The following is a 26,657-nucleotide window of genomic DNA, read 5'->3' on the forward strand; positions in this document are numbered from 1 at the left end:
ATGCCAACCCCTCAGAGGACCTCGGAGGATGCCAAAGCTCAGACAACATACAGAATTACCAAATTTTGCCATAAGTCAAACATATTAAGGTTCTGCAATATATAAATATATTGTGGAAAATTAAATTCCTGTAGAGCTGCTTTGCAACGATTTGTATCGTAAAAAGCGCTATACAAATAAACTTGAATTGAATTTCAGTCAGTTTCTAATTTACTGTTTTACAAGAACAGTATTTATTTTTAGATGCACAATTACAGTTAATAAATACAGTCTAATAAACTTGTTAATCACTGTATGAAATATTTGAGGAATTGTTTAAAACAAAAAATTTGATTGTCATTTATTAGGCAAATACAAAACTGAAACAACTAAACAGTCTTTATTCACACATAATAACCAAAAATAATATAAAAAAAAAAAAAGACCTTTGGTCTTGATAACAGCTTGCATTCTTGCTAGCATTGTTTTTATGTATTTTTCACAGTCTCTGTTGTTATTGACTGTAATTGGACATCTGAATAAATAATAATAATAATAATAAAGTGCTTTACTATTTTTCTGCCTTTCTTGTAAAACAGTAAATTAGAAAATTAATGGATAACAACAATTTTATTTTAGCATTACAAATACTACTGTGGCTAATTAGCTTGGTGGACTAATCATTCCAGAAATATGATTTTGCTAATCACCAATACTAAGTTTAGTGCAGCTGTGGCACAAACCTTACATTGGGTGGCAGTGATCTAATAAATTTGTTAAGCACTATAATGTTATTCACTTAATTTATTTTGATCTATTTCTTGTCCCTGTCATTCTGTCTGTGCGCTGGAAGCTTCTGTCACCAAGACAAATTCCTTGTATGTGTAAGCAAATAAAATAAATAAATATAAAGCTCATTCTGATTCTGATGAACATCTTTCTATTTAACACTGAAATCACTAATTTCCTCTTTAAAATTAGGTAGGGAACAATGTTGTTGTGCTAAACGTGGCGTTTTAATAAAAGGAGCTGCTTGGAGGAAAAAACAAAAATATATAAAATGTTTAATAATGGCCAGAGAACTGGCCCCCGACTGAGTCTGGTTTCTCCCAAGGTTTTTTCCTCCATTCTGTCACAGAGGGAGTTTTGGTTCCTTGCCGCTGTCACCTCTGGCTTGCTCAGTTGGGGACACTTCATTTCTAGTGATTATCATCAATTTGATTTAGCAGATACTATTTAAACTAAACTGAGCTAGACAATGACATCACTGAATTCAATAATGAAATGCCTTTAACTGAAAATTAAGTGTTTAATCTTGAATCATTTTACATAATTGACACACTATTTTCCTATTTTGATACTGTTAAGTGCTTTGACACAATCTGTATTGTTAAAAGCACTATATAAATAAAGGGGACTTGACTAATAACAACGGTTTCATTTCTAATCTTGACCCTGGTTACATTTCTAATCTTGACCCTGGTTACAGAGTTCACATTTATTCTATCATTCTGGCTTTTAAACAAACTTGACTCTTTTTAAACTCTTATGTCAATCATATTTGCAATGAGGGCATTTTTTTCCAAGTTAGCTTTGGAGAAAAAGCATTATGTTCTAGGCTTGTTTATCAACACAAGCATTATATCACTGCCGTTTACTCTTTCAATGTATCGGTAATCCAGCAAAAAGATGGCATATTCCAATACTTAACAGAACTCTGCCGGTCTTCTCATGTTCAAAACGTCACACTTGCATGATGGCCTAGAAAATATAAAATACGTAATACACATGACAAACGTGTGAAGTTATGACCATTACTGATTTTTCAGTATGAAAAATATAGTCAAGCACACACTGGTTATATGCTTTTCTACAGTGGTAAACACCACGGTTTAATGCAAATAAAAAGTTAAACTGAGAAAGAAATGCTCCTCATGTAAACAAACTTTTACACTTTTACATTGAGAAAAGAAAGATTACACAAGAGGAGACTGTAAAATAATGCTTACCAAGCTAAGCATGAGGCGTACAAACGAATATGATCAGGACACAATATGGCATAGAAAACTAAACTCAGAAGCCTTCAACTACATCCAGAAAAACATCACATGTAAACACTGCCATCACGTTATAGGGAGATATTTGGTCCCACTTTTGTTTACACTTGAATGAAGTAAAAATATTTCATCCCGAATGCTTTTGTCCCTTCATGTAATAAAAGACGGACAATTACTTGTTTCACAAACAATCTCTTATGAGATCCTGGAGTAAAACCAATAACAGAAACCAGCTACACAGGAATAGGTACCGGACTTGTTGTCAGATTTTTAATAAATCTGTATAGCAATCTGACACATTACATTCAGAAAGCCTAACTTCGACCCTGTTCAAATACTATATTATTATAATAATTATTATAAGGAAAAAAAAAAAAAAAACACTTTGAAAGCAAATAACCAATTAAATTTTCAAATGTTAAAGGCAATGAATTGAACGAAAGGAACAAGGAGAATACACAGGCACTGAGCAAGCAGTTGTACATTAAAATAAAGTTCAAATGTACAGAACATGTGACTCTGAACATGACCACATCACTGGGACAAACAAACATAGGACATGACTAAGGGCTCAACCCGCATTTTTATTTGTCTTTATCAGATTCTGTTATTTCCTCTTTCGATGACGCCTCCTCTGGTGAAGACTCTTCATATCTGCAGGAGACACAAGAAACAAGTCAAGTGTCATTGGAAGGCAATCAGCATTAATAAATATAGGGACAGAGCAGTCCAGCAGCTTTCTCTATTTCATGTGATTTGCGCCTTTTAGATAAATGAATGTCTGCTGAAGTGGATTCGAGGGACAGATGTACGCGGATGACAAGGCAGGGCGAGAATCAAACCGACATAAAAGAAGCTGACAAAGGTGAGTGCTCACTAAAGACAGAACTACAGGTCAAATTAATTCATATTCTGCAAACATGGCTCCTGGGAACTTAAATGTACAATAATCCCCAGATGCATCCTTATAAACAATGCAGTTTGACTATATTTCTCGAAATGAAAAAGCTTTCGATCAGTCAACGGATGGAACGCTGCGGTCTTGCATTGCTGTCATTGAATACAGGTGAGAAACCACTGGAGGCAGTGCACCATCAGCAGGGCTTCAGGAAGCAACATGCATGACAGTGAGAGAGGTCAGCTAGGAGATAACAAAATGAAGCTCACGGAGCTACTGGGTAAAATGACCCTGAATTGTGTGAGGATGCTGACAGGAAAGTGGAGTGCAATCATCAAGGGCGATACCTGCACAGGCGGGAGCAGACAGTAATGGAAAAGCAGAATTCAGTCGTTACATGTCGGAGGGTGTGTGCCGGCGCCGGCGGGGGGTCGACAGGCCAAAACTCTGCATGGAGTTAGCCAGACTAGCTGGAGAGCCAGACACAGTGGGGAAATGAGTGAGCCGCGGCGTGTGGGGCAAAACCTCGTCTGACGACTCATAGCTGCATGCCAGAGAAGGGACATGATAGAGTGAGGAAGGAAAGAAAAAGGGAGGAGAAGAAGAAAGTAACATGAAGAACAAAGCACACAGAAGATGCCTTAAAACAGGAAGAAGTGGAGAAAACAAAGCCTGTCTACCGCCTACAGAGGCTGCTACCTTCTGAGAGAGCACCACAAATGAAAAGCAGCGATGGCCTCTGCATGCAGAGAAAAACATTCCTATATTGTACTTGCATTCTAGGTGAATTTATTCAAATGTAAGAATTTGAAAGAGGGTGATGCTAGGGCTGGGCGTTATAGCAAAAAATAAAAATAAAAAGTGCATCAACAATGTTTTATATCATTCGGTATCGACAATTGTTTTAAAAAAGGTGATTTTAAAAATGTAAATTTAACCTCTGTATTTACAGACAAACAATTTTGTTTTAATAGTCAAACAAAAACAAATATCTCCTTTCTTATGCAGATGAAAGAAGTCTTCATTTGTTTCCTGAAGCCACAGGAGGGTGCAACGAGCAAAATAATGCAGCTATTAAATTGTTTATTCAATGCAATGAAATAACGGTCTATAAAAACAAAAAAAAGTGCATGACGTCTAAATTAACATATCAAATATAATTTTGTAAATTGCATAAACAATTATGAACAAAACAGCATTATGTATTCATGCACAGCTTAATACAAATAGCCATAGCGCTGATCACACAGACTGCATTTAAAAAAAAATTAAGACGAAGTGAAATGGAATAAACCTCCACAAATTTATGACGTTTTCTAAAAGTTTAAACTCTTAACTTTGCATGACTTTCTATCCATCTCTTGTGTGAGATGCGAGTGCAGCAGTCATAGTTGTCAGACTAAAAAAAAAAAAAAAAAAAAAAAAAAAAGAAATGCACAGAACATGCATTCTGTGTGAATGGCTTTGTTTCGGTTTTAACCCAACCAAGATCTTCTCCACATTGAGCTTCTTTATGTTTCTCAAATATTATTAATGAAAAGCACAGCAGTGGCGCATCTCATGAGTTCAACTGGATAGACGAACAAAACATTCAAAAGCAACATTGACACTTGCATCGTTATTTCAGCTTGTCACTCATAGCATGTGCCTATATCGAACACTTTTTTCTATCATTATCGATAAAGGTGTACAGTCGATAAATACTGATACCGTTTTATCACCCAGGCCTAGATGATACGGAAGTTCTAAGCAGCCATGCATTATTATTTTTTTTCTCGTTTTCTCGTGATCTCGACATAACAGAGATAACAGTTGTTCTTCATGTTACAGAACTACGACTGGGGAGTTGTATACTGCTGTACGCGTTTGGGACAGAGGACCTTCTTAATGGGTTATCTAGAATTTGTGCCGTTCATTACTGACATTTAATAAACTTATAAAATGTTAAATGCTTGAATAATTGCTTGAAATTTTATCTGTTATCATTCCTGCTGCAGGACTTTCTCTCATTTACAACGACGTAGCCCATTTGTAATGTGCATCTTATTTTTAATCTTTGGTAATAAATGTTTATTAATAAAAGGTATTTATAGGTGTATAATTTAGTTCAGTGATGTTATACAGTGTTGTAGCCTAATCTTTTGTATTTTCTACATTTCTTTGTAACCCTTTGCACCGACCGAATTGCCTCGATACCACCGAGTATCGAAAAACGTCTTGTCGTTCGGTACCAAATTTCGATACCTAAGGGGTTAATCTCATCACCGTCAGTGAGCCAATAATCCTGCAGCACTAGGTGTGTTTGACTAGAAGCGGCGCGGCGCTGATTGATCAGTGTTTGACATCCGCGAGAGTGATTATAAAGCGCACGGAGCAGTCCGCTCTCTATATCGTGCAGTTTGTTTACTACAAAGACTGAAGCTAGCGTGACGCTCGCGGTGATTTCAGCGTCTGCCGCCTCACTAAATGAGGACATAAACACATGAACAACATCTCCAGAACTGCTCTGAGAGTCAATTAATGAGCATTTTACCGTTTGATTCGAGTAAAACTAACTTGATTCGGTGCCTAAAAAGTATCGAACTCGATACCCAGCCCTAGTTATCCCTTCCTTGACTACTGTAAAGTGATTTCAAGGAAAGTCCTCTGGGCAGAGCGCAGATCCAAGTAATAATTTTTTTCATTCTTTTTTTTTTTCCAAGTTTTATTGACATTTAGATTTTTATTGATAAGTAGTTTTCACCCTGTGATTACACATTATCTGAGCAACGGTTCAGTGGTTCAATGGATATTTCACAAATCTCACGGTTCAGAGCACATTGTGGTTTTTGACCCACGGAGCGGATCGTTTTTCAGATCAACAAGACAACATAATGCAACTGACTGCATTTACCAGAATGATTGTTGAGATGGGTATTTTGTGTATGTGTGTGTGTTCAGAGGATTCAGTTCAGTCTGCGCCATTTCTCTCCGAAAGTTATGACCGATCAAAGAGGTCTTTGTGCTCTTTTAAAACAGTCGCGAGTATTACTAACACTTCTCACACAATGTAAGCACTATGAGCAGACTGAAGGTAAAGAGCAACACAGAAATGAAGCAGCCCATTGAGACGGGCATGAATGTGAGCGCAGAAGTCACTGTGTTTATTACAACTGCAATCCAAGCTAATGTCCCCTAAGCTTCCTGACCCTGGACATAAACTCTGAACATGGTCAGTGTCAGAGGGGAGTTACCTGAACATCTCAGTCAGTTCTCCTTTAAACAGGGCCAGCAGCACAGGAAATCCAACACAAGCAGGGACCAGGTACAGCAGAGCAGGCTGGGAAACAAAACAACCACATTCAGCGCCATCTCGGCTTGATTTCTTTCATGAAGGACCACAATAGTGTGTTTTATGTTTTTACCTGAGCGTGTTTAAAGGTGTGCATAACGAATATGGTAAGACCCAGGCCAAAAATGTAAGCCAGGAAACTGGTGTAGAAGTAAGTTCGTGTGTTCTTCTTCAAACTGAGAGTGAAAGACGAGAAAAATGACAGAACAGCTGTAAATCAAAACTAAAAGCACCTGAAGTCAGAAAGAAAAAAAGGCTTTACCTGACATCAAAGCGCAGGAGCAGAGCAATGAATATTCCTGACAGAACAGGAAAGAGTGGATTCAATAATATGCTTTTCCTTTAAATACTGAACATAACGGTCATGGCTCAGAGTTCACAGGTTGGGTCTCATTTATAAAGTGTGCATCGCTCAGATTTGATCGTAGAGTGTGCGAACGCTTAAATCCACGCCAGCGCTCATATTTATAAAGACGGTCTTTGACGTGGAAAAGTGCTTAGCGTCACGTCAGGGTCTGAGCAGACATACACACTTCCTCGTGTTCGAGTACTGCAGGTTTCTGGAAATGAAAGCTGTTCTTGCAGCTCGCTGTTCTAAACTATGATGAATGGTGATCTTTTATATGTTAATGGCATTAATTTAGGAGTCGTTTGCAAGCAGAGAGCTGAAACCTTTCAATTGCGCACGAGTTCAAGATCATTTGTGATTCATAAATTTCACATCTGAAAGATGTTCGTTTTCTGTGCGTACTTTCATTCTATGAATCACACGTACACATATTTGAGAGATGATCATAAGATCAAATTTGGGATGGTTTCTGCACATTTTATAAATGAGGCCCGTTATCTTGTGCAATGCATACAGTAGCTGTCTTAAACATGTCAAAGTGTCTTGTCAAAAACATGTCAAAGAAATCATCTTCATATGTTTACCTGGAATGACAATGTCCCCCAGTCCCAACATGGCAAAGTTACTGGCACCCAAACCTTTCTCCAGCAAATCTTGTGGGAAAACCACTAGAACAAAAAAGGAGTGGGAAATAGTGAAATATAAGAGTGAGAATTACCTGCAGAAATACCAGACTAAGATTAAGTCATTTCTAGCAGAAGAGGTGAATATCAGGGTTAAAACTTCAAGACCAGCTCCAGTATGACCGGATTAAAAAAAACATTACAATTAGTAAACAATTTAATTCGGATGAAAAAACAATTAAAGAGCTAATGACATGTTAGAGGTACACTGTATTATATTGCATGAATAATTTTTTTTTAATGTTTTGAATCATTTATTTGCACTCTTAGACTTGCACTTTTAGACTTGCACTCTTCATTTACTAATAGCTAAAACAAAAACAAACTAGCTTCTCTATTCTTTTTGCATTTTATTTGTTTTCTTTTTATTAATTAATTAACAAAAGCAAAAAAAAGGCATCTAACACTAGCTTGCTGTATTCTTTTTCTTTCTATCCGTTTTCTTTTTATTATATAATTAAAAACAAAAGATCCCTTACTACATGTACTGTGTTAGGCTAACTGAGACATGTTATAGCTCTTGCTCTTTTGTTGATTTGGATTGCTTCTATTTGTAAGTCACTTTGGATAAAAGCATCTGCTAAATGACTAAATGTAAGAACTCTAAGTAACTGCATGTTATATTTTGTGTTATGAATTATGTGCTTATGCCTGTCCAGTGCAGTCTGTTATAGGCTCACTTACTGTGAGGATGATTCTTTATGCAAAATGAAAATATTGAATTTTTAACATTTAAACAACACACATTAACCATAGAAAGTAAGTTATGCGCAGAGGACATTGTCAGCAAGCACATCTGTCAGGCAAGCATCATGATGCTGTGGGTATATGAGTTTGTTTGAAGCACTTAAGAGATTAAATTCACTAGTTCCAAAAAAACATTGTGATCATTTACTCTCTTTCATGTTGTTCCAAAGCTGCATGACTTATTTGTGTTCCACAGAAGTATTCTGAAGAATGTTGGTAAGCATACAGTACTGAGATAACCAACCACCAACAACCTTCTGTTCTGGAGATTAATGGAGAGAGGGATGGATGGAGAAATCAGATACTCACACTTAATTGGGGCTTCGAAGGACTTGGCAACAGTCACCATAACATTGGTGCCAAAAACCTAGAAAGCAAATAGAGTACACACTGTGGGCCCTATATTAAGCAGGCTTTACAATAGTGCATTTAATGTACTAAAATTCCCCTAACTTACCCAAAACACATCGTAAACGAACAGCCCTCCCAGCAGGATGCATCCAGTGCTGACATTGTTGAGGTGGAGCAGCTCAACTCCATTCAGGGCAAAAGCCAGACCAAACAGGTTATTGGCTATCCAATGCTGTCAGGAAATACACAAAGACATTTATATATATCCTGGTCAACTAAATGGGGTTTAGTTTTTTTTGATGGTTGACTAAAATTAGCTGCCTTTTCTGTCTGAGCAAAAAGCATATAAATATAAGCAGCGCGACCCAGCAGTTTATATGTAATATCTATCTAGAAATGGATAAATATTAATCCTGCGGTTTAAAACTAATAAAGACACCGTGTAGGAGTGTGGTTGTGTGCAAACAGTGGGAAACTCTATATTATATTACTCTATAACTCAGCGTGCACGTCAAAAAAATCTGTTCTGATTTGAAGCTTGTGATATATAAATGTGCACATTAACCCAATCACGTTATCTAGCGTTCATGCAAACACTACATTCATATCAATCAGAATGAATTCAGTCCAACCGAAACTAAAATTGTGCATGTAAACAAAGCCAGTGAGCAACAAGACAGTTACTGGCTCTGGATTATTTATTTTGTATGTATTATTAACACATCACTATTTCAATTGTTAAATACCACGTCACCATCAATAACGGCTCTACTATATTGCAACAACCCTGGCTACCAGTGAAAGTGTAAACTGATCAAATGTATTTCTCAAATACAGTAAAATTCACTTTGGATAAAGCCAAATGTAAATGTGAAGACGAGTATTAGGGTAAAGAAATTTATGTGCATACATTTGTAATTAGTATAGTGAATGATGGCCAAAGCTTTCATGCAGAAATGTTAAATATTTCTATATTTATTATATGTAATACACTGAAATAAGATTAGCAGTTTGGTCTGTGTGACCAAATATAGTAAATATAGTTCAAGGGCAGGAGCTTCACTTGAAACTACTGCTATTTACTGGATTTAAACATTTAAATCATGTACAGAAAGAATATGCATTTGGCCTACGTAAAGCATCAACAAGATTAACTTTTTTTTTAATAATATATAAAACTAATGCAGAAAGTTCTACAGAAAGCTGATCTAAATTAAAACAGATCTACTCTACCTTTTTGAGGACGTACCAGACCCCTACCACACTGCTGATTCCCAGGCATATCAGATCCTTGGTGTCAAACTCATAGTTGACGATCTCTGTGGGAGATAACAGGGACGTTTAAGAGTATTTACACCACCATACATACAAATGCTGTTTTGTAAAGGTCCAAACACTTCTCACCCTCTTTGCTTTCTCCTGAGCCCTGGGTGAACAGCAGCTGGTACTGCTTATTTGGCAAGTTAGCAGGGAAAACTCTGTACATAAAGGGACTGGGACAGCAAAACCAAGAGTTAACCTAAATCATTTCATATTAAAAGCACTAAACAACTCAAACTCATGAAACATTTTAGAAGCTCTATGTATTTTCATACCTCATTGTGTGAGACAGCGCTAATATTCCCAGCACGAAGAAATACATGGACAGCAGCAAGTTAATGTACTCTTGTGAGAAAATCTATGAGTAAAAAAGTTTTTAAAATTCATTACAAAACCATTTTAATGAATGCTTTTAAGCAAAGTTTATACAGTGTAACTGAGCAAAATATGCACATTACAGTTAACAGACAAAAAAAATCATCACAATGCATGGTTTTTCCTTCTGGAGCATCAGTGAGTGTTTGAATCTTCTGTAATAGCTGCACATGAGTCCCTTAGTCGTCCTCAGTGTGGAAAGATGGACCTCAAAATCATACGGTCACTGCTGGAAAGGGTTCAAATACACAAAAATGCTGGAAAACCAGAGAATTTGTGGGAGCTGAAGGATTTTTCTGAAGAACAGCAGACAGTTTAACTGTTCAGGACAAACAAGAGACTCATGAACAACTATCACTAAACAAAAAAACAGCAGCTGTGGATGTAAACTTTTGAACGGGGTCATTTTTATAAATTCAACTATTTTCTTCTCTTGTGGACTATATGTAAACATCTTTTATGTGAAATCTCTTATTCAGGTCAGAACTAAAACAATACGCATGTTATAGTATGATCCCTCTTATTTCGCAGATTCTGCAAGGGGTATGTAAACTTTTGACTTCAACTGTATTTGAAGATGGCCATCTAGCATGATTGTTTGATTATGAAACCTTAACATCACTTGTCCATTTGTAACAAACTAAGCTTAAGTGCTGTAGAAGTATTGTTTATCATTAGATTGTTCATTTCAACATTTACTAACATTTTATAACTTGCATGTTAACAGTGGTTAATGCAGTATGAACTAACATGAATGATTAAGATATAATGAAGTTAGGGGTGGGCGATATGGGAAAAATATCACTTTTTTAGAAATATCACAATTCATGATTTTATCACGATTCTTTGTCATGTTGGTTTTACAAGTTGTCTGAGCATTACAGCCAAACTAGAAAGACAAAGCCTTTCAAGGTAACAAAAAAAACAACAAAAAAGGCATGGCAGATATTTAGGCCAAAGTGGGCGAAGATAAAAATCTGTGTCATTTTATCTTTCTTATTAAAAAATAAGAACAAAGATACACATTACAAATACACAATCTACAAATAAAACAAACAGTGCTTTATTTTCAGGTACAATAGGTGTATTTAGCAGAGCATTTGCGTTTTGTTAATGTTAAATGAATAGTTCCCCCCAAAACTAAATAGTCATCTGTCTGTCAATTCTGTCATAATGTTTTATTTTTATACCATCATTTACTCAAAAGTTGTTTTAATCCTGAATGAGTTTCTTTCTTCTGCTGAACATAAATGCTATTTTGAAGAAGGTGGAAAACCAAACAGCTGCTGGTCCTCAGTGACTTCCATAGGATTTTTCTTTCCTACTAATATATATATATATATATATATATATATATATATATATATATATATATATATATATATATATATATCTCAATGTGTACCAGCAACTGTTTGGTTACCCTCATTCTTCAAAATATCTTCTTTTGGGTTCAGCACAAGAAATTAATAGAGGTTTGGGACAACATTGAGTAAATAAAGACAGAAATAAAATTTTAGGGTGAACTATCCCTTTAATGACAGCATGTTTAGTGTCCTGTCCCTTTAAGAGCTGCACGCATCTGTTTCTCTCTTAACTATTTACTTTCATTTTAGACATAACCAACTGAGTCTGTATGTAAACCTTGTGTTAGACAGGCTTTTTAGTGCGTGCTTCAGGTGTATGCGCTCAGAAAAGGCTCACGTCAGACCAGAACTGTATTTGACACAATGTGTGCTGCAGCACGATACTACCATATTTCTTCAAAAGCAGATCGTGGAGATATTTTTATCGTCCACGATCAAAAATCGTCAAATCGCACACCCCTAAATTAAGTACAATAAATTATTACATTTTGGTCTGGTTTCACAGACAGGGTTTAGACTAAGCCCATAGTTCAATTCAGACATTTAAGTAATTTTCATTAACATGCCTTAGAAAAAACATTAATGGTGTCCATCTTGAGACAAAACAAAGGCACTGAAATGTTTTTAGATCAGTCAGTGCAAGTTTCTTTCAGTTGAAACAGCTCAGAATTACATTTTAGTCTAGGACTAAGCTTAAGCCTTGTCTGTGAAACCAGGGGTTTAATTTTTTTTAAATATATTTTACTTGGTGTTATTTCTCTTTTCATTCAGTATCCATGTAATAAACTATATAGTTAATTAAGCATTTGTTGGCCAGCATGGCCCAATAGGGCTGGATTTTGGGACAAATTACATGATTCGATTCGATTTTGATTCCCAAGCTTGCAATTTGTTTAGATTTCGATTCAATCCAATATTGATTATTTTGGATGTATATCAGGTACAGTACATGTCAAATTTTCTCAAGGAAAAAAATCCCTTAACTAATGCTGTAAAATACACGAGTCAGGTTAGAACACTAACTTTGTTTACAATTACATTTTATACAATAACAATTATATTTCTACTCTATAATTCATTGTTGTTTTTTTAAAAATGTAAACATTTAAATGGCATCTGTCATAAAAACTTGACATTTATTAAATATTGAAGAACAGTAAAAATGATAATGAATGTCATATGCATATATTTAGTAAAATACTTCTCTCTAGAGTTAATTTCTGCAGCTGACTAACGAGTTCTACTTAATTCTATTGTTTACAAAGTGTTATACTGGCGTCTTTCCACGGTTGAAACCCTGATTGATTTTATTCTTTGAACATTGCAAAAACAAATCTGAGATTTAGTTTCATATCAAAAGTAACAGGAACACAAAGCTTTTTGTGATAAAGTGGATGGGAGGTGCAGTTTCATGTTCTGTTCATTAACAAAACAGGCTAGACTAGTTGATTTTTGGGATTTAAGAATCTCTCTCGTTTTGTAAAAATTAGAATTGACTAAAATCGAGAAATTGATATTTTGTACCCAGCCCTATGGTCTAACCTAGAGTTCAGCAAAATCCTCTACTCATGGCATCATTACACAGCATTTGCATTGTGTGTCGTGTCAGAGCTTTAGCATGTTTGCTCCTCTCCTGCTCTCTGTGCTCATCCTCATCCAAGCTCATGTTGAACCCCCGTCACTCACGCCATTTAAGACGTGACCATACCTTACAGTGAAACTGTGTGAATTTCAGTGGGTTAAACATTACACATTCAACATTTTCTACTTGTTTTTAAAATCCCAAAAACTTACATGAATGAATCAGTAATAGATGTATAACAAGCTGCTTTAGAAATTATAGACTACAGCTTACCCAAAAATGAAGTTGTAATGTTATAGCACCATTACTTTGTTTCAAACCTGTATAACTTTTCTGTGGAACACAAATCAAATATAAGGCCACACACAGAGTTAACTACATTATCTAAACATGGCTTTTTGAAGCCTGCTTGCATGTTTTGTTCTTATAATAGTGATTTGTTCCAACAAATGCTGCACTTGTTATTTTTAACACCTTAAACAAACATTTAAATGGCAGAAATGAACAGTTTCCCCCAAACCTACTTTAAGCAATGAGTAACCAATTAACCAGCATGCATATTACCAGTGCATTGGCTTTATTAGTACTTACAGTATAAAGCACTAAATCAGTGTCTCAGTCTGCATGACCATATTTTAGATCCCTTAATCCACCCCATATCTAACAACTACCTTACTAACTATTAATAAGCAGCAAATTAGGAGTTTGAGGAAAAAGTCATAATTAATAGTAACTAGGGATGCACAATATTTATCGGACAGATAAATTAGACCTATATGAGAGAAAATGACGTCATTTTTATTGCTCTGATAAATAAATTAAATCCAATAACTAGATCCGATAAAGTATGCTTGCTGGTAAATCAATCAATCAGTCTGATTTATCTGAGATTCATCATCTTTCCGAGTGCAAGTGATTGCAGCTTCAAACTGCAGTGACTCTCAGCATGTGTTGTGCTCATTACGTCATCATTTGCGAACATGTCTTCGCCGGTCTGGAAGCTTTTCTCGGTGGCAGAGGAGGACAATTTCGTGTGTTCAGCAAGGATTCCGAAAGGAGGAAAAAAGGCAACACCTTACCATCTTAGATCACCTCGGTGGATGGGGGGTGGACGTCGTTTGAGTCTCTCTTTTCCTCGCTTTCCTTCGGTTTTAAATAGCTTGTAAAAGCACCGTGCGTATTTTATTTTCACTTTTAAATTAGTGGCAATTCGGCGTCAAGCAGTTGTTTGTTTTAAGTTCGTTTGAGTTCTCACTTTCCTTTGCTTAAATAGCCTGTAAAAGCACCGTGCATATTTTATTTTCACTTTTAAATTAACGGCAATTAAAAATCAATTACAACATATAGAACATATAGCTAACTTTTATTAACAAAACAAATAAAAATACACCATGCTATATGCCGAATATAAAATAACAGATAACTTACAAATTTTAAATATGCATGGTAGGCCTATACAAAACTGAAAATCAGTAAAGACTGAGGAAGAAATAATTATAAAACATAGAACGTAGTGAATTAGTGAGATGGAAAGTTGAGGCACGGACTGCATACACCTTGATGTAAAATAACGGGAAAAATATCACAGTTTAAATAAAATAAAAATCAGCAAATACTGTGGAACCAAATAGGCTAAATGAGAAACGAATGTTTAAAAAATAAACAGACCTTCCAATATCACCTAAAGCAGGTGCTTTTACATTTGGTTTTGAAACTCTTCTGCCATCGTCTTGTGTTTTTCTCCTCACTCTTGTCAGTCAGCTCGACTCACTCTCCTCAGGTGATAAATGAAATCTGATCTGTGATGCGCGACTGTCGTTCTTCACAAAAATGAACCGAAATACATGCCTCACAGACATGATAAATGTATCTAAAGAAAGCTTTAAATTGCTACTTAACGAAAAAAACAAAAAAAAAAAACTATTTAATACAATCGTTATCCGTGAAGATGCACTTCTCTCTAAAGGCACGTCTAACGAGGAGATGGCGAATCCTTACTATTTCCCCCGAACACATTCGTGGTAATTACTTTTGCTGGGGCTTTTGCTTTATTGCGTGTATTTGAAGCAGAACTCTTCATCTGTGCTGACGACTCGCTGCTGCTGCGGGACACTAAACACAGTCGAGTGCTCTTGACAGTCACGGCACGGACTCATGTTATTTCCACCAGCCTGGAAATTTTTTTCATCAATAATTAATGGATGTCTAAAATATAAAGATAAGGAGAAGCCTAAAGCAGGCCCGAGGCCCGGCCCGCGTCTGAACTATGACGTTAAAGGTGCCATAGAATGCATTGATACAATATTTTAAATTGTTCTCTGATATCTACATAGAAGGTATGTGGCTTAGGTAAGGGCAAAAAAATCTCCAGAAACGATTTTACATGTGTATTTACAACCCTAGGATTTCTCCCCAGAATGAAACGGTCTGTTATTGGCTTATTTGGCAGGGTCATGAATAATAATGAGCTCTGCTCTGATTGGCTGCTTCACAGTGCTGCTCATTTCAGTAGCTCACACAGCAGGAAGGAAACACAGGGAGGAAAATATATATTTCAATACTTACTCTCGCAGTTATATCGTCGGGTAATTATACTGTATATAAAATGCGGCATCAGGGAGCCGCTATTAATACGCGGGGCATCGAAACTACTTTTGAACGATTTGTCGATCGTGTTATAATTTTACTTTCAAGATCCGCGATCACATGAACTCTGTTTATATTATGGAGCGGCAGTACTTTCCACACATTTTACAAGATCAGATGCTTGTCAGTGGTGCTCAGGATCTGTAAATCATTCGCCATCATCCTCAGTCATCTCTCCTTACTCTGTTTATGTGGTACGTGAAATCTTATGTACTGCAATGTAACAGGCTACCGCTAGCAAGGAGCTAACCATGTCCTTTTAGTGGTTCGCATTATTTTAGTAGAACGCGCTATTTGCTTTCCGTGCCTTTCTGAATACAGACACCAACCAATCCCTGCACATCACACCCCCTGCACAGCCTGGAACATAACATTTATTTCCATGATCTGCCATTTTCGCTGTTGTCCTCGCTTGTTTATTTACATTACCTGCAGAACTTCTGATGGTTTGGCTGGCGGCTGGCCGAACAAGGGCGGGTTTATGCAAATGTTGGGGGCGTAGTGATCCAGACTGTTACATCACAGTCGGTGTTATGTTCTGATTCACCTGTTTTTCAGTGGTCTTTTTTTATTCACGAGATTTACATAAGGAGGAAACTATGGTGTTTGAGGCTCATGGTATGTCATTTCCATGTACAGAACTGTTATTATTTAACTATGCCAAGGTAAATACAATTTTCCATTCTATGGCACCTTTAATATTGGCCCGAAGCCCGGCCCTAGGGACATAAGGAGCCCGACTTTAAATTAAATTTAAAATAATAATAATAATAGGGGGCTAAAAGTGTGTTGTAATGCAAGCGTTACTGAACATGTACAGAGTAAAATATTACTGAAAATTGATTAGTAATGCCTTACACTACTGCGTTACAGCAAAAAGTAATATGTTACTGTAATGCATTACTTTTGTAACGCCTTACTCCCAACACTGCTTAAACACTATATAACTCTCATCCTCGTGCACTAAAAACGTTGAATAGATGCATTTATGCATGAAATATTTGAATATAAATTTGTTGTTAATTGCAGATAAACCATAGTTCTGTCATAATTCTGTTAAACCATTTCTGTTACAAAGTATTGTGGTGCCTTACACAAAAAATAAAAAACATTTGAAGAGTCAGGACTGATGTTTGCTATAGTTAGGCCAGAGCTACTAAAACATCAGTTTAATCAGTGAATCTTAGATTTTGTATTCTCCTGGGTGCAGAAACGGCAGATTATATGAAAATTATAATATAAAACATGAATTTATCGGTATCGGCCATGAGATGGACTTAATTATCGGTAAAATTTTCATATCATGCATCCCTAATAGTAAGAATTGGACCTTAAAATAAAGTGTGACCAAGCAATGATATTACACTGCAAGCTAACAAACAGACTGCTTGTATCATTTGTACCATTTTGCAGAAAACAACACACCTTCAACCTAAACACAAAAATTAGACAATTTGTAACGGTGTGACTGTGACTGAAGACACACACACACACACACACACACACAAAGTCACCTTGAAAAAGAGATATAGGCCAAAGAGAGTGCAGCTGGCGATGATGGGGAATCGAGCCGCATCTCTGCTTGTGATGGTCTCAGGCATATCTGAAGGATTCTGACAGAGAGACACAAACACGGTTATGCTCATAACACACACACACACAGTGTCAACTTTGTGCACCATAAGCTTGTGTACTTTGGCATAGGATATGAAACATGCAAAATAATAATAAGAATGATAATTATAACGTTTAAGGGGTGACTTCAAAAACTCATGTAAACGGTCAGTTCTAAGGGTTATTAACAATATTGTGAAATGTTACAATTTAAAAGTGCTTTTATTTGAAAAATATTTTTTTGTAACAATATAAATCTCTTCGCTGTCACTTTTGATTAATTTAATGTGTCCTTGCCAAAGTATTCATTTCTTATTAAAAAAATAAAAAAAAACTGAATGGTTTTCAACACTGATCAAATGTTCCTGGAACACCAAATCAACATGTTAGAATTATTTCTGAATGATTATGTGAAACTGAAGTCTGAAAACAGGCTCTTTAAATTGTAATATTTCACAATCTTGCTGTTTTTTACTGTAGTTATGATCAAATAAAATGTTATTAAGACATTAGTCTATGATGCTTAATCCAAAAGAGAGATGGCCCTCCTGTGAAGATATAGCTGATGTAAATGACAAAATGATTATCTTAAATATTGTTAACATAGTTAGAAAATCTTGCCTACATGCCCAGACCAAAGATGACACCCCTATAGGGATGGGCGATATGGCCTAAAAAAATTTATCACGATAATTTCAGGTATTTATTGCGATAACGATACAAATGACGATATATATATATAAATAGGTTAAGTTTTAAAGATTAAGTTTATTTCATATAGTATTATTAATGCAATTAACTTGAAACTTTCTGTACACAGCCAACTTATGGCCATGCTAATTATGATCAACAGCTCATCTCCATTAATTGCTCTTATCAACCATAATAATGCATTATGGACGCTTCATATTAAATCATATGCATAGGCTACTGGCACACGTTTACCACGTTGCTGATGACTGAAAGCCTGTGTATGGCTATACTGCTGTGATCTGTTTCAGGCTTTCCATATCATAACATTTTAGAAATTAATTCATTGTAATATCTCAGAAACGGCATATTTAACTTTATTAAAAGTATGGCATCTTTTATGTCAAATTCAAATTGGACGTGTTTCCACTCTTTGTAACCACCATTTTTCTGTACACTTTGCATATTACGGTAGTTTGCTCCTCATCTGATTTTCTGTAACCAAACCAGTAGCAAATTGTGGAGGTAGCTCCTCGCGTAACAACAAGCTCCTCCTCATGGTGCGTTCACACCAGACGCGAATGATTTACATGTTAAGTCAATGCAAAGACGCGAATAGACATCCTGCCGCGCAATTCGCGCGAATGACGCAGCGCGAATTGAGCGTTTAGAGCGAAATTCTATACATATGCTCTCTGTGGCAGTCATACATGTGCGCCTGGCAGAAGCCCTGCCCATGACGCGAATTCGCGTCTGTTGTGCAGTGAATTTCACGCGCGAATGAAGCGAGTAAACCCAAAATGTTCACGCGTCCAACTACGCGCGAATAGCGCGATTTATTCGCGCAAGTCGCGTCCGGTGTGAACGCACTGTCAGCCTCACGTCCGCCTTCCGCCATGCTTGTTTTCACTCCGCACGTGAACAGTGAATCGGGCGCGCACAAAACTACGTCATCAACTAGACTTATCGTTATTATCGTGAGGAGACAAATTTTTATCGTGAAGAGAATTTTCAACGGTATATCGCAAACGATAAGATATCGCCCATCCCTACACCCCTATGTGTCATATATAGGAGGAATCTGCAGCGCTCCCTTCAATAGGAATTGCTACATTTGATCACATTTACATACATATTTACTCCCAATATTATTATTTGTTCTTCAGACATTGTTCAGTTACACTTTAGACATTCAACTAACTAAACGTAACTTTGCAGCTACTCGTCTACTAACTCGGAGTAGGGTAGGTTCAGGGTTAGTAGAAGAAGTTAACACACTTCTCATAGTCAGTGTGTTGTGGACCCATCAAAATAAAGTGTTAGAAGACAGTCTAATACCCATTGTTCTTTGAATAATAAGTATAAGAACAGCAAGTATCAACTGTAAGTGACTGCGTTTGGTTTTCAACCACTGAAAATGGGTCAATTTCAACATTGAGTCGCACTGGGCTCCTAATGTCTCTGGGACTGAACCATATCGGCCCTTAAAAATGAACACAATTTAAAAAAAAAAAAGTGCATTAAGAAAAGGCCTTTAAAATGATATTGAGGTATCTTTACTACTACTTGTGTTCCAGGCATGCAAACTTTGAAGAGCAGTGCTTAAAGTGCTTTCCCCCCCCATTTCTGAACAGCCACCACTGGCATATAATGCAACAAATAGACCTACTTGTGAATAATATATATATATATATATATATATATATATATATATGCTACATCTTTCTAAAGTAATTTCACTATCCTGAATTTTATGTCAGAATCTGACCTCCTTTACAAAATAGTTGATTACCCTGTTAACATTCATCCATGATATGTAGTATTTTGATTTTCATCACTATGCATGCGTTTATCTTTCTTCAGGAAAAAAAGGACAAGATCAAAACTTCTTGTTGGGTAGCTACTCAGACAGGAATGACTATTTCAAACCCTGGACTGAGTTATGAAGGGTGCAGTCCTGTTTCATATCGCTTCAGAAGGAACAAAACACGGGTTTGAATTACATAATTACACTGGGAACTTAAATACAGAATGACAACGTGTCCAGTAAACATACATAAAACATATCAGTGGATGCAATTCTGAATGTTCACCAGATCATGCATTAGGTAACATATGGCAGTATGACAGGCCTGCATCTCTCAAACCAGAGGCAAATCAATCAAGAGCAGCAGGTCAGACTTCTCCAAAGACTGTTTCAAGCTCATGCTGAGCGCGTGGAGTTAAACACGAGTTTACCTTGCTCTTGGAGCAGCCCACGGATTTGAGCGCTCCGAAGAAGATGGGCAGCAGGGCCATGAGCAGCAGACTGCCGTACGCCAGCGCTGTGCCCTCGGCGCTGGACACGAACCGGCCCGCGGTCCCGTTCAACGCATCCGACCCGTTAGCGGCTGCGTCCTGCTCCACATCAGCCATGTTCCCGCGCCTTTAAACACTGCGAGCCTCAAATACAGATGCGCTGAGAGTATCAGCTGAGTGCACTTCTCAATGAGATGAGCTGGAATCTCTCTTAAGGCCACGTTTCCTAACTCAGTCTCCGCGATCCTCTGCTCTCACACCCTGAGCACTGCCCCCCGCAGGACCGGAGGAACTATTACCGGAACACAACATTAATATTATTATTCCTACTTTGTACTGATCTTCTTCTTCCTCTTGCTGTAGGATGAACTGTATTTTCAGTTTGCTTTTTTTCAAGGCAAATTTAGTCTTTCCAAAAAAGGATACTTGGAGACTCCAAAAGTTGAAGTTGAGGTTTATTGTCATTCTGCTACATGTGGGGACATACAGTGGAAGGAAATGTCGTGTCTCGCAGGACCACGGTGCTACATAAATACAGACATACAACAATGAAGTAAAAAACACTATAAACCTATACACAACTAACCTACTGACAGATTTAACTATAAGTATACTATATATAAGTATTTACCCTATACATGTTACGGTATTGCTCCCAGGAATGCGAACGAGACAGGCAGGTATAGAAAACAATGCTCTTTACTTGTTGAGACGTAAGGTGTAACATCAAACAATAGCAGACAAAACGGCAAGGGTGAACACAGGCTTAAATGCAAAACATAATCAAACGACAACAGGAACAGGTGAGGGGCTTATTAACTCATCAGGGAAACTGGGTCAACTGAAGACATAACTAGAACGTGACAGTTCGCCCCCTCCCGGAACGGTGCGTCCTCGCACCGAAAAAATGTAGACAACCAGAGGAGGGAGGGTGGGGGTTCAGGAGGCGGGCATGGAGTGGGAGGGAGCCGGGCAATGGAAAAGGGGAAAAAAGAAAAACAGTCCAAAAAATGAGTCCAAGGGGGAGTGGAGGGTGGGAGGAGCCAGGGAGGAGCCCGGAGCAGGAGAAGCCAGATGGCAGTCCAGAGGCCAGCCAGGATGGCGGCCCACGGCGGAGTCGATGGCGGGAGGAGCCATGGTGGTGATGGGACCACCGACACCAGGGGACCGACTGCCGGAGATGACGCCGGTGGAGAAGGAGCCCAGGATGGAGCCGAGCAGCCGCAGAGCCAGGGTGACACTGCTGGGCCGGAGGACCACGGCGGAGCCGGCGGCTTGGGCGAATGAGGCGGAGGCGGGGATCCCGAGTGACGCGGTGGAGCCGGAGTGACAGAGGACAACGGTGGAGCCGGAGGGAGGGAGGAACCCGACGGAGCCAGAGGAATGGAGGGACGAAGCGGAGCTGGAGGAGTGGAATTCCGTGGAGTAGGCAGGTGGACGACTGACCCAGGCGGAGCCGGAGGGACGAGGGAGCCCGGCGGAGCTGGTGGAGTGAGGGGCCACGGTGGAGATGAGGGAGCCACGAGCCAAGGTGGAGCCGATGGATCGGAGGGCCGAGGTGGAGTCCGGGTCTCGCAGGCTGGAGGTGAAGACTGGGGATCCTCCAACCCCGAGGTGGCTGATTGCAGGGAGACCCGAAGCTCAACCGATCCACCAGGCATGGCATGCTGAGGGTGAGCTGAGGGGTCTTCCAGATGTGGCTGAGGAGGGACTGATGGGCTGGCTGACTGGTATCGAGGAGGCGGGAGAGGGAGGCTGGGAGGGAACACGGGAGGATTCGAGCTGGACGGAACCAGCGGAGACACAGGAGATTCCAGGCTGGACGGAACCAGCGGAGGCACAGGAGATTCAGGGCTGGACGGAACCAGCGGAGACACAGGAGATACCGGGCTGGGTAATGCCTCCCCAAACCAGTCAATCAGATCCTCTTCAAAGATGCCCAACAGTTCCTCAAAAAAGTCTCCAGAAGCCAGTGGTTGCTCACCCTCAGTGGTAAATGTGTGGGCTGGGGATTTCTCCATTCCCTCAATCTCCACTAAGACTCCCACGACGCACGATGTTGCCGGCTCACACACCTGGTCAGTCGCGTCGAGTTCGGTCTCCGGGGCGATGAGTGGCTCTGTCACTCTCCGTGGTGACGGCTCTCTCCGCGCGGCCGGCTCGGGCTCTGCGACTGCGGTGGGCTCAGGCGAAACCTCCGTGCAGCGAGATGGTGAGGGCTGACTGGGCTCTGGATCGGGAGTGGGGCTGGAGCTGTCCTCAGCAGGGTCACCGAAGATAAACCGATCATTATTCTCCAGCACCCACTCCACGCAAGCGGCGAAATTCTCCTTGGGACCGTTCGCTGGTAGGCGTGCCTTACACTGCTCGCTCAGGTTGGCGATGTAGAACACGCAGAGCGAGCGGTCTTCAAAGTGTGTAAGGCGCGCCAGGTTGATGTAGTCCATGGTGTGTTCCACCAGCGAACGGTCCTTCTGCTCCAGGCAAAGGAGTAGGACGGCGGGATCCATACCGGAAGGGAGAGGGAAAAGAAACAAAAATGAGCAAAAAGAAAAACGCCGCTAAAAAAACTGTTTCGGTCTGCTATTCTGTTACGGTATTGCTCCCAGGAATGCGAACGAGACAGGCAGGTATAGAAAACAATGCTCTTTACTTGTTGAAACGTAAGGTGTAACATCAAACAATAGCAGACAAAACGGCAAGGGTGAACACAGGCTTAAATGCAAAACATAATCAAACGACAACAGGAACAGGTGAGGGGCTAATTAACTCATCAGGGAAACTGGGTCAACTGAAGACATAACTAGAACGTGACAATACAAACTAAAAAATATAAGATAAAAAATACAAACTACAAACCAAATAACCTAATGATGTAAGGAAACGTATCTGAACTGACAACTGAGTATAGCATGGGTATTGGTGCCTGGTAAGCAGGGCTTGGTGTGTATTGCCTAGATCAGAGTCCTGCATGCAGCAAACTACTAATATTTGATGTAACATGTAGAGATTATTTGTGCTGTCACTTGTGGTGCAGGTAATCAATAGGCACAGGCAGACTTTGGGTCCAATAGCCAACACTATTTAGACTCAATTCAATATCCACTCTCATACATACTCATGTCCACAATCTGTAGTCTGAAGACCGTTTGCAGCATTGAGCATTGTAACTAATTAAGATGCAACTGAAGTTAATGCAGAGATTCAGGAGAGAAACTCTTTCTGTTTATCTGAAGCAGTCATAATTCCTGGGTGGGTACTGGTCATGACAGTTATACACTCCAGGCATACGGTGAAAGCAGCATTTAGTCAAATGCAATTTTTAGGAGAGTGGCTGAATTTATTTGTTGTGCGAGAGAAGTCAAACAAGATGGTCCGGTTACACTTTATTTTGATAGTCCACTTTAGACATTCTACTAACTATAAGTAACTTTGTAGCTACATGTCAATTACATGTTAACTAATTCTCATTAATTTGCTACATATTAATTTCTCATTAACATGTCTACTAACTCTCAGAGTAGACTGTTAGGGTAGGTTTAGGGTTAGTAGAATGAGTTGACATATACTTGCAAAGTTTCTGATACTCAGTATGTTGTATGTAGTGGATCCATCAAAATAAAGTGTTAGAAGATATTAAGCAGACAGTCTACTAATACTCTAATGACTGCTAGTTGACATGGCGTTGCAAAGTAACTTACTGTTACTAGAATGTGTAAAGTGGACTATCAAAATAAAGTGTTACCAATGGACCCGTTTTCTCATTTATGAGGAAGCATCAATAAGACTACTGAGAAGTGCACATGCAGAAGTAAAATGGGTGTTTCTTAATCAATTGGCATTTTCAAACTACTATACAATGAAGTATAATGGAGTACAGAGTTGGCGCCAAGGGAAGGCATTCACAGGCCTTGACCCTCTAGATGAGTTACTGTGCCCTCCTCCGTCTCTCCCCACTGAACGTGAACGTTTTCATAAGTGAAAAAAAACACCCACCCCCCAACTTCGCACTGGCTCTGATGGACTACAAACTAACTACAATTGAGTTTAATGGAGGGCCCACATACAGTGCGTGTGACAAAAATGTCGTCACCAGAATAGCACCATCCTATTTTTGTAATTGTGCATATGTTGTACGTGCACATTGAACAATGCACATCACACATGCGCACTGAATTTGTTCTGCACTAATCAGTTGATCCACAAGGTGGCAACACTGGCCTGTAGAAAACAAAACTAAAAAGATGGAACAACAACAGATGCCTGCATTGACAAACGCTTGTGTAAGAAGTTATCAGATAGCTGCAACTTTAGTTAAGAAAAGTGCAAATACATTTTTATCTGTCATAACTTTGGTAGAAAATAGAGCAGACAATGGATAAAGATGAAGCTCTCTTGTGTGTGTGTGTGTGTGTGTGTGTGTGTGTCGACCGCCTGCGTTTGGACACTCTATCAAATGGAGTATACTTTGAAAGGCAACATATTCAACTGCATTCGAGGCATGCACTAGCGTACATGTCATCTGAATGTGCGTGAGCCACAATATTAGTATAATAGATCATGACTGATGAAGTGTACACTTTTTGTCTTTAGAAATCTGCTAAGTATTGAAATAAATAGCACAAGTGCACCTTATCCCTCCATTCCTCTAGCTCTGTTGGGCTCCTGCTTCCCTCTGGCTCTACCTTGGTCCTCATTTGCCCCCAGTGGAGGGGGGCCGAGGAACAGGCTGAGTTTGGAAAAGAAGATAGGAGAGAAAGGCTGGGTGGGAACACTAGAAATACAGGAAATACTGGGCTGGGAAGAACCAGCTGAGATGCAGGTGATTCTGAACTGGGCAGAACCAGTGGAGGCACAAGAGAACAGGAGCTGGGGAGACCCAGTGGGGACAGAAGAAACAGGGGATCATCCTCTTACAGAATATTAAAAGATAGCTCAGAGGCCAACAGCAGCTCATTCTCAGTGGCTGGAGTGTGGGCAGGCCTCCTTCAAAAATCTCACATTTGATTTTAAAAATCCTGCAGATATCCTATTATATTATGGTACCATTCCACGACAGAGGACTGACAGAAAGAAAGAAAGAAAGAAAGAAAGAAAGAAAGAAAAGTGTGCTGTATAACATCCCCTTTAACTCCTGATGGCTGACAGTAGAACACTTTTTTATTTTATTTCTTTCAAACATGTAATATTGCTTACTTTTTAGTTTAGCAATTTTGGAGGGATTTACAATATTTTTTTATTATTCATTTGCCTCAATGTTATTCATATTGTTGTGCATTTTATGTCAAATGAAAACACTGTATGTAAAATTCACTTTACATTCACGTTTAGTCATTTAGCAGACACTTTTATCCAAAGCAACTTACAAATGAGGACAATAAAAGCAATCAAAATCAACAAAAGAGCAATGATATACAAGTGCTATAACAAGTCTCAGTTAGCTTAACACAGTACACGCAGTAAGGTTGTTGTTTTTTATTATATAATAAATAAAAAGAAAGCAGATACAATATAAAAAGATTAGAAAAGCTAGTGTTAGTTTTTTTGTTTGTTTAAAGAAAACAAGAAATTAGTAAATGAATAGAGTGCAAGTCTAAAAGGGACAAGTTTTTTAAAAGAATAGAATTAGAATAGAAAGTGCTAGAGTTAGAGGGTCAAATAAAGATGGAAGAGATGTATTTTTAGTCGATTCTTGAAGATGGTTAAGGACTCATGGAGGGAACAGTTAATGTAAAAGTCTATGAAAGTGATTTTGTGCCTCTTTAGGATGAATAAAGCGTTGTTCACTTGCAGAACACAAGCTTCTAGAGGCACATAACTCTGAAGTACTGAATTTAATTAAAGGGGAGCAGAGCCAGTGGTGGTTTTGTTTTCAATTTCATGCGAGCAGCTATTGGTAGCCAGCGCAAATTGATAAACACAGGTGTGACGTGCGTTCTTTTCAGCTCATTAAAAATTAATAAATTAACTTTATAAAGAGCATATTCATTTTTTACTTACAGAGATAACTCATGGAAAATTTGACATGTTTAAGTGAAAGAGTTCTGCTACTTGGTAGAAAAACAAATCCTTCTAAAATGAATGTCATGATATTCTCCATATGACCACTAGATGGCAGCAGGTAAACTCATTTTTCATTATACACTCACCTAAAGGATTATTAGGAACACCATACTAATACTGTGTTTGACCCCCTTTCGCCTTCAGAACTGCCTTAATTCTACGTGGCATTGATTCAACAAGGTGCTGAAAGCATTCTTTAGAAATGTTGGCCCATATTGATAGGATAGCATCTTGCAGTTGATGGAGATTTGTGGGATGCACATCCAGGGCACGAAGCTCCCGTTCCACCACATCCCAAAGATGCTCT

General features: G+C 38.6%; 1 protein-coding gene across 2 annotated transcripts; it reads right to left on the bottom strand.

Annotated features, from left to right (window-relative positions):
- Positions 1 to 1,271: 1,271 nt before the first annotated feature.
- hm13 (histocompatibility (minor) 13) lies at positions 1,272 to 20,557 on the bottom strand (the record flags this gene model as incomplete). Of its 2 annotated transcripts, none has more annotated exons than XM_079400979.1 (12): positions 20,228 to 20,557; positions 17,200 to 17,298; positions 9,991 to 10,073; positions 9,800 to 9,888; positions 9,629 to 9,714; positions 8,502 to 8,627; positions 8,354 to 8,411; positions 7,199 to 7,282; positions 6,528 to 6,564; positions 6,339 to 6,441; positions 6,168 to 6,253; positions 1,272 to 2,690 (listed from the first exon to the last, which is right to left on the bottom strand). In XM_079400979.1, the coding sequence occupies exons 1-12, from the start codon at positions 20,402 to 20,404 to the stop codon at positions 2,621 to 2,623; spliced, it is 1,098 nt and encodes a 365-aa protein (XP_079257105.1). In that variant the 5' UTR covers positions 20,405 to 20,557. The 2 variants fall into 2 exon arrangements, with proteins under 2 accessions (XP_079257105.1, XP_079257106.1); XM_079400980.1 differs by lacking the exon at positions 1,272 to 2,690 and adding an exon at positions 3,328 to 3,478 and having other exon boundaries at positions 20,228 to 20,550.
- Positions 20,558 to 26,657: the final 6,100 nt, after the last annotated feature.

The sequence above is a fragment of the Barbus barbus genome (genome assembly GCF_936440315.1).
Source record: "Barbus barbus genome assembly, chromosome: 40".
NCBI classification, from domain to species: domain Eukaryota; kingdom Metazoa; phylum Chordata; class Actinopteri; order Cypriniformes; family Cyprinidae; genus Barbus; species Barbus barbus.